At 39.9% G+C, this 9,406-nt stretch overlaps 1 protein-coding gene across 1 annotated transcript; it reads left to right on the top strand.

Annotated features, from left to right (window-relative positions):
• Positions 1–4,197: 4,197 nt before the first annotated feature.
• On the top strand, positions 4,198–9,025 carry Ppp1r3c (protein phosphatase 1 regulatory subunit 3C). Its single transcript, XM_015500117.2, has 2 exons — positions 4,198–4,460; positions 6,621–9,025. The coding sequence occupies exons 1-2, from the start codon at positions 4,447–4,449 to the stop codon at positions 7,558–7,560; spliced, it is 954 nt and encodes a 317-aa protein (XP_015355603.1). The 5' UTR covers positions 4,198–4,446; the 3' UTR covers positions 7,561–9,025.
• The last annotated feature ends 381 nt before the right edge of the window (positions 9,026–9,406 follow it).

The raw sequence follows: 9,406 nt of genomic DNA, 5'->3' as shown, positions 1-9,406 counted from the left end.
CGCCCCCCCCCCCCGCTCCCCTAGAATTCTCACCTGTAGCCAAGTTGTTTTCCTTGTTCCACAGGTCCTGATCTTCTTCATCCACCTTCACTCTCAGATGCCTCTTTTTTCTCTAGTCTTGAAGCACATGTAGCAAATGTGTAAAAAGTTAAGGGATACATTTGCCCCTCAGCCAACCTGACATGGCTACACATCTTTTTAATCTTTCTATCTTTCTTTCTGCTATACTATTAAGGCATATCTGCTTTTTTTTTTTTTCCTTTTGGGTCCCCACTCCCCTCTTCTCACCTCACCAGAGACACTTCACATGTCTCAGAGATCATTCTGCACTTTCTTTATTTCCTTATTGTGATTCACAACAACTGTGCTTTTACATTGCACCCAGATTGTTCTTTGCTCTTTAACAGATTTTCTTTCTATTTTTTAAAAATAGATGGGACATAGGTTAAAAAAAAAACCTGAAAATATTCAGATAGTGAATAGTGTACTTGACAATTCCTTTAGTGCCAACTGAATGGCTTGTAGCATAGTCTATTCAGCAACTTTTAAAATTTCTCCTCTTGCCCTCCTGAAATATGCCCTTGGAATGGAAGAGTGGGCTGGTGGCACCATTTTGATAGTCATCTCATCTGTTCCCTCATTGGTTGAGTCACAATGTAGATTCTTATCTAAATGCCCCAAAGGTGATACTGTACCATATGTGAGTTTCTCCCATTTTCCTGGCCTTCTCAAGTTCCACTATCTTCTTGAGGCATCCGCAGATATGTCAGAGGGAACCCTCCCCTTTCTGAATCTCTCGGGCCATCTTTTCTTTGGTGTTGGTGCCTGTTTTTCCTTTTGGTGCTTTTTTTTTTTTTTCCTTTTCTTTGGTGTTGGTAGGTACCAGTTTGGTGCTTATCTTTTTCAGATCAACTTATATACTTGGAGCATGAATTCCAGAGGGTTTTAAAACCTGGTCCTATCATCTAGTAGCTGTGTGATCTTAGACAATTTAGTCTCCAGACCTCCTTGGTTTTCTCATCTGGGAAATGAGTATCTGCTTCATAGGATGCTTATAAATATTAAATGAGTTAGTATTTGTAAAGTGTTTAAAACAGTGCCTAGCCCAAAGTAAGCACTCTATAAAAGTTTTTTTTTTTTTTTAAATTATGCTCCTTCTCACCTACTAACCACATCCAATGTGGCTAAAGAAGGAAGAAGGAAATAGTGTAAGAGAGAGATAGCTTGCTAGTCATTGAGAAATGTGAACTGACATTTCTGTTTTCAAAAATAGAAATCCTGGTCCTTTTAATCAAAACGAGCAGTTTTCAACCTCACTGTGCTACATTGTGAGGCAAGAAGATTATTATGAGTTTCATCCTAATTACAACCAATCATGGTAAAAGTGCTGACATTTTTATAATAAAGATACAAGGACTGCAAGGTTTGATTCTCAAGCACTTTCTTGAATGGGAACTGAGAAAAGTCAAAGTCACAGAAAATGAATTGGTACCTGGGAACTCATCAAGGCATTTTTCCCACTAGGGCAATTCTCTGGTAATATGTGGAGTGAATGCTTGTGTAAACATTGTGAAGTCTGGTGGACTCACACGATTATCAGCCCCTTGCTTAGTAGCTCCTTAAATGTTCCCTGGGTATGTTGTGAGTTTGGATTTCTTTTATGAAGATCATAACATCCTCAAGGTTAAAGGACTATGGATTTTCAATCCCCTGGCACAGTGTGGAAACATTGCGTTGCTAAATAATCTCTAGTTGAAAGATTTATTGTTATGAAGAGTAAAACAGGGCTGGGGCTGTAGCTCAATGGCAGATCACTTGCCTAGCATGCGTGAGGCACTGGGTTCAATCCTCAGCAACACATAAAATTAACAAATAAAATATAGGCATTCTGTTCATTTACAACTACCAAAAATAAAAGGTAAAACAATGCAGTGTTCTGATGCTGGCAAACCACAGTTGGAGATAATGATAAAAACCCCCACAGTTCCAACTAAGAACATTGATTCCATCCCAGGTTCTCTCATTCCATAATAAAGGACAGTAAAAACCAGGAAGAAAATTAAAGTGAGGGGCCTGGATCATCCAGGTTAGAGGTGTATTGAGCATGACTCTTAGGAGAGTGCTGTTTCTCTGAATCCTTCATTTTAAGTAGTTCAAACAGTAACTTTTATGGCATTAATCAACACCAGGGGGCAGGAGAGAGTGGATGGAAACAAGTAGGACTCCAGAAGGATGGTGTGAGCAAGCAGTTTAAGTATGTGAAACGTCCAACATAGTTCTTGAAATCTACTTGTTAGTTGAATCTGAAAGTTTAAAAATCCTTTAAAATTATTTATGAATTACAGAAGTTTTCCATGTTCATTGTAAAGAACAAAATAAGAAGTACAGAGAAGCAAGACAACAAAAATGTTTTTATTCCCCACAATCTCATTACCTTCCAATAAGCACTGTTAACATTTTGGTAGAGCATATTTTATTTTCTATGTATGCATATCTTTCCCCTCAAATAGGATCACAGTGAATTCTTATTATTTTTTATTGTTCCATTACTTTAACTGGCAATATTCACTTTTTAGCTCAAAGTATGATTAGGACTCTATCAGGGTTCTAGTTTTGGCCTAACCAGTTCCCAGAAAGCCCCTCAACTTCTTTAAGTTTTAGATCCCTCAACTATGAAATTAAGAGTTTAATGCCAATAATACATAAGACACTGTTCATCTCATTCTGACTAGGAAGACAGTATGATGTAGTGGATATTGCTCAGGCACCAGCCAGGTTCTAATCCAAACTCTACCTGTAAGATCCTGGGCAGGTTTCTTGACCTCTCAATTCCTCAGTTTCCCTTTCTCTGTGATAGGATTTATGTAGAAGATGCCGCCTAGGCTTGTAAGAATTAAACACACACACACACCATTTAGACCAGTGTTTAGCATAAGGTAAAGACTCAACAAGCAACAGCTACTATTGATATCAAAAGCACAGGTGCCAGCTTTCCTGAGGTGATAGAGTAAAAACTAACATTGAGGAATTGAGTACTAACTTGAGAACTAGCATGGGTTGAGCACATGAGCTGGGCATTCTACTAAATTTGTCATTTGCACAATCTTATTTAATCCTCAAAACAAAATTACTGTCTCTACTTTACACACCTGGAAACTGAGGTTAGAACTTGCCTGGATTCAGGTAGCTAGTAAAAGTCAAACCCAAAGACTAAGACTTCTTGGCTAGTTTTAGCTGAGCTGAGGGGCTACAATAGCTGCCATTGGTTGGACATTCATTCCGTTTAAAAAAATAAAGCCCAAGAATTAAATATCTTTCTCAGCGATCTTCAGCATGGGTTTATTTATCTTCACTTCAATAGCACCATTTTAACAGTTCCATTGTTTGACAGTTATTTGAAAGCCACAATGCTTTTTGTACATTTTAATATACTGCTGGATGTTTTAGTAGAGCAGAAATAGGGGGTGGGCTTTATAAAAATAATTATTATACTTAAGTTAGAAATTAAATTTTGTGGTTGTAACTGATGGTCTAAAAATTCCCCCAATTAAAACCAAGAAATCTCATGAACGTTACTAGCTTGGGAAGGTCGTGAAATGTAGTGTGACATTTTAACATTTTTACTTTCTACATCATTGCCAAAGGACGTCAGAACTGGTCTGGGTCGACTACTGGCTCTGCCTGCCTCGTGGGTGAAAAAGTTTATTTCATTTCTGGCTATAGTGTCCTCTTCCAAGGAGAGAATAGAATGGACTAAAACACAAAGTGCTTTTAAATTAAATGCCACTTCATTGTTTTATAGGGCTTGCATGCTTTCCTAACATTGTTTAGAGAAATTGGTAATTTCTGGCAGCCTTTTCCTCCTGTGTGGTGCATTTATGGATTCACTCGAAGCCAAACAACGAACAGCCAACTTCCCTTTGCTCTGGCCAAGGTGGGAGGACACAAATGAGCAAAGGAAACACTTAAAATAATGTACACATTTGGATCCCGCCACAACTTTCTATGCTCAGATTCAACTCTGCAAGCCTAGAAGAGTTGGCCCCCTCCTGGGTGAGGCCTGCAGCTTTCTCTCCCGGCCCCGTGCATTACGTGCCTGAAAGCTTCCTTGCTCAAGGTTCGCGGCAATGTCCTGCTGACCTAGGAATCATCAACGCGAGCCCCCAGCCGGGGCTCCCGGGAGCTCCCGGCACATCCTGGCCCGCAGCGATCACGTCCCTGGACTTGGGCTCGAGCCCTTGCTGGGCGCTGGTTGGTCGCGCCACTGGACCCGCGGCCCGGTGATTGGTCCAAGGGATGAGTTCACGTGGTTAGGCGCTGATAAGTGGCCTCTCTAGGGCCTGACCGCAGTCGGCCCGAGGGGGAGTGCAGAGCTGGTACTGCTCGGGGCTGGGTGCAGACAGCGGGGTGCTGGGCTCTCTCGGTCCGCCGCCGCCTCTCTGCCCAATGAGCTGCACCAGGTAGGTTTGCTGCAACTTCGCGCTCCGGAACTGAAGGGAGGTGCAGCAGTAGAGAAGTTGGGAGTTCTGTCCTCCCTGCAAATGTAGCCTCCAGGGAAGGGCTGGTTGACTGGCTGCTATGTTAAATCTGGCACCCCGGGAGGCCTTGGAGGTGTGGAAATTTGCGCTGTATTTTTCTTAGGCAGAAGCTATTTTCATAATCAGCATCCTAAATCAGAAACTGTTTTAACGTGAGTCAGCTTTAGTTTGGATTTCCTCATTGATAACGACTCTAATCTTTGGGTCCTGCACTAATATCCCAAACATTTAACTTGTGATTAGCACTATGACATCGCTAGTCAGTTTAGCTCTGGGACAAAAATTACAGGACGATGTTTGCATTCATTCGTTCTCCTCCGTTCCTTATCATAGTTTGCCATAATAAACTCAAGTCTCAGAGTTTGAGCAAACTATTATTTTAAACTCTTGGCCAGGACTTAAAATTCCAGGGAAATCGCCCAATATTAAATCTGTCTTTCTATAAATGCAAAAAGTAAAAAAAAAAAAAAAAAAACAAACAAAAAAAAACAAAACAAAACAAAAAAAAACCTCTCCCATGAAACTACTAAAGTGGCTTCTCCAGGCATAACTAGGCAGACTTCTCTAAAAACCCTGCCTGTTAACTATTTTTAGATCCACAAATATAACTTTAGCATTCATTTATTTGCTCTCAGTTTGTAGGTCTCCCAGAAAAATTCCAGAGCTAATAAATTCTGTGAATGTTCTTCGTTGTCCATTTTGTGATAATGACCACTTGCCTACGTGCTTAGAGCTGCTATGAAGAGAGCTATTAAAGCCACACTGAGAAATGTCATGTGCAGTGTTCACACACCTCTTATCTGTAAAGCTAAGATTGTGGGGAAGCAGGAAGGGAGATCCTAATTACATAGCTTGGCAAAATGAGGGTTAAAGACCAGGAAAAAAAAAATCATCTTGATGGCTGCTTTTTGGTTTAATATTGCTGAGCATAGTTATGTTTAAGTTTTAAATAGCTTTATTGTCTTTCTACTATTTATACATATCTTTCTACATATTAATAAATACTCACTGCCAAAACATTAGAAAATACCCTCAAAGTACAGTTAATAGATCATCTTAATCATTATCACTGAGAGTTAACTTTTTAGTGTATTTTCTGTAGTTTTTCAGTATTTGTAAGTAATCTAACATACATTTAAGAATAGTTCAATTTTCAAATAACCAGTTTTTTTTCTCTTTAAAGTTTATTGTGTATATTCAAGACATACAACATGCTTTTATAAAATACATGTGTAGTAAAATGATGATATAATGGAACAAATTAACACATACATAATCTCATATATGCAATCAGATTTTCCATTTAAATGTGAAATTGTCATGAGCATCTGTCTATTGGAAATTTAGATTATGTAAAATATTTCTTTAAGTACATGAATGGTTGACTTGTGTTTCAGTCAGTTATTTGTGAAAAATGGGAAAGAATGATAAGTGAAGTGCAAAATTAATTCTGACTCCATTCCTGCCTTCTTATTCTTAGAACTGTTGCTTAAGGATTTTTATTATTACTTTTTATCTTCAAGAAGATTACCTTCCAGAGAAGTGGAATCAATTTAACAGCAAAATAAGCAATAATAGCCACAGAGAACAGAGGTCTGAAACTATGGTACTCAAAGAACTATAAAGAAACTATGGTACTCTCGGGAAGCTTTGAGAACATATCCACCTCTGTGATTTACCCTGAGAGGTTCTGATTTAGTGGCTCAAAGTCCCAGGCATCTGAATTTTTTAAAAAAGAAAGAAATTAATTTGATAGGCCATTGAGAACCATTTGAGATTTGAGAACATTGGTTCACAACAGAGCAAATGGTTCTTAGAGCTGTATAAAACATCATCAAATCCAACTGAATCCCCCTTCAGGTGATTTTAAGCAGTTACACACAGCCCTGTAGCTAACCAAGGGCATAGGTAGATGGAGAATGTGGATCTGATTTACCGATACTGTTTTCTTACTACATATAGTAGCACCTCCCTGCTGCACTGACTGCAATTCAGTCAGTACAGAAATAGTACCTGTGTGTTTGGGACAGGGGAAGAGCGTTCCAGATCTAGGTGTTAACCCTCCATCCTTTTGCTTTACAGAATGATCCAGGTTTTAGATCCACGTCCTTTGACCAGTTCAGTCATGCCAGTGGATGTGGCCATGAGACTTTGCTTGGCTCATTCACCGCCTCTGAAGAGTTTCCTGGGCCCTTACAATGACTTTCAAAAAAGAAATTTTGTGAATAAATTAAAGCCTCTGAAACCATGTCTCAACCTCAAACAGGAAACCAAATCACAGAACGAATGGAAGCGCTCACACAACCAAACCAAGAAGCGGGTTGTGTTTGCTGATTCCAAGGGTCTTGCTCTCACGGCTATCCATGTCTTCTCTGACCTCCCAGAAGAACCAGCCTGGGATCTCCAGTTTGACCTCTTGGACCTTAATGATATCTCCTCTGGCTTAAAACTTCATGAGGAGAAAAATTTGATTTTAGATTTTCCTCAGCCTTCATCTGATTACTTAAGTTTCCGGAAACACTTTCAGAAGAATTTTGTGTGTCTGGAGAACTGTTCTTTGCAAGAGCGAACTGTGACTGGGACTGTCAAAGTGAAAAACATGAGCTTTGAGAAGAGAGTTCAGGTCCGAATCACTTTTGACACTTGGAAAAGCTATACAGATGTGGACTGTGTCTACATGAAGAATGTGTATGGCAGCTCTGATAGTGACACCTTCTCATTTGCCATTGACTTACCCCCTGTCATTCCAACTGAGGAGAAAATTGAGTTCTGCATTTCTTACCATGCTAATGGGCGGGTCTTCTGGGACAACAATGAGGGTCAGAATTACAGAATTGTCCACGTGCAATGGAAACCTGATGGGGTGCAGACGCAGGTGACACTCCAAGACTGTGCATTCCCCCAGGTGCCCCCGAAGACCGAGTTAGAATCAACGATCTTTGGTAGTCCCAGGCTGGCTAGCGGGCTCTTCCCAGAATGGCAGAGCTGGGGGAGAATGGAGAACTTGGCCTCTTATCGATGAATTAAGCAACCTAGTGACTGGTCTTGACCTGTCATAGTCCCCATGCAATTCTAGGTCTGTATTGCTCAATATTAGGAAGTTTTTGATACTTTCCATCAGTAGGTTTAGGTTTGAGCTTTTGTGGACTTGTTTCAGAATATATACAGCCACTTGAGAAGTTAGTGTTGGGGTCTATATGGATGATATTACCCAATTTTGCTTTGGAGGGCCCGGTAACAGCCTAGAATCTATTTTTATAAAAGTAATGTTTTTTTTAGTGCCCTTCCTCCTTCCCTCTCAATTCACTAACTTTCACATTGGGCAAGGAAAGGTCGAGGAAGGACAATTGATGGTGATGGGAAGCTGTGTTAATGGTATGGCGAATGTGTGAAAGGTGTACATGAAGGGCTCTGAAGCTCAAGTCAGAGTAGGAGTGGGAGGTCTGATACTTAATTATTGGTGAAAAAATGTAAGGTTATTTTGTGTTTTAAAGTTGGTTTACAGTTCCCTCCTGGGGAAGTAACTCATGGGGGAAAAGAGATCCATTCTATGTATTCTTGTGAAGAAAAGCCAAACAAATTTTAGGGGTGTTGGATGGTATTTGGGGATGATGAACTGTATCCTGGAGAATCAAGATCTTAAGTGAAGCCTTCCTGTTCAAACATGATCAAAAAATTGGGGGAAAGTGTAAGCAAATCTGGCTTTGCATTCCTAATGTTGGTAAGCGATTTTGTGATCAAGGCCTCATGCTGGGGTTCTTGGTACAGAACGCTATCTGACAAAACCCATGCCATCACCAATGGTAATGACATGTAGGGACTCCAGGTCATGGCAAAGATCGTTCTTTGCAAGTGCCCATAGTAGCTTACCCCAAATGTCTGAACAAACATCTGATAATTCATGAGTTTTTAGCCTTGTAAGAAGGTTCACTGTACACTGGTCTTCCTCCTGTAATATGGTGTATCTTTGAGTGTGTTGTCAGTGTACACAGCTCACATCCTTCATATTGAAGGTGACTTGTTTTTCTGCCACACTTTTTCAATGTGATGTTTGAAGTGAGGACTGACACTAGGATTCTCAACATAAGAATCTGATACTGTGCACATTAGACGTAGTAGTTAATCTCTTTGCCTGTTTTTTGTCTTGTTGTTTTAATTTCCTTTGAAGTAAAAATGCTTTTTTAAAGAAATGGATTTGAATTGTTTTAGATGTGAATTGTTTTCATGTGTACATAAGCTCTTAAGCACAGGAGACAAGAATATTTGCTTCTGTCATTGTGTACAACCGCTGAGAGGTGTTAAGAGAATGCAGTTAATTTTAACATGTGTGATCTGCCATGCTGGAAAAGTACTATTAGAAAAACTCCACTGTGACAGTATTTGAGGATTGGCTGACATCCATAATTTTTCTGCTGTAAATATTTCACTCTCTTCTGGCTATCCTTTAGGAACCTCTCACTTAAAGAATAAATGTATTTGATATAAGATCCAAGAATGTTTTCTTTCTCAAAGGCACAATTAATTAAAAAATCAAAAACAAAATATCAACCGATATTCTCCTGTTTTGTTTAGGAAAAGCCAAGCAGAGTTAGTTTGGACTAGGAAGTAGATCCATCTGAGAGTATTTCAAGGGTTCTAGTCTCATTTGTGACCTCTGGGGCTGGTGCCTGGGCCAGTGACTTGAGGGACCATCCCCTTCAGCAATTAGTGTTCATCACATTTGTTATCTGCTGGGTCACATTTGTTATTTTGGAGGTCACAAGTCAACTTTAAAATGGGGAAGGAGTTAGTGTGGAAAGGGCTGGAGAGGCTCTTACTTCTTGAGCTCCAACTCCTCCTCCTCCTCGCTCTCCTTCCTCCTCCTCCTC

The sequence above is a fragment of the Marmota marmota genome, unplaced genomic scaffold (assembly GCF_001458135.2).
Source record: "Marmota marmota marmota unplaced genomic scaffold, marMar, whole genome shotgun sequence".
Classification (NCBI taxonomy): Eukaryota; Metazoa; Chordata; class Mammalia; order Rodentia; family Sciuridae; genus Marmota; species Marmota marmota.
This window is presented reverse-complemented; position numbering and strand designations above follow the sequence as displayed.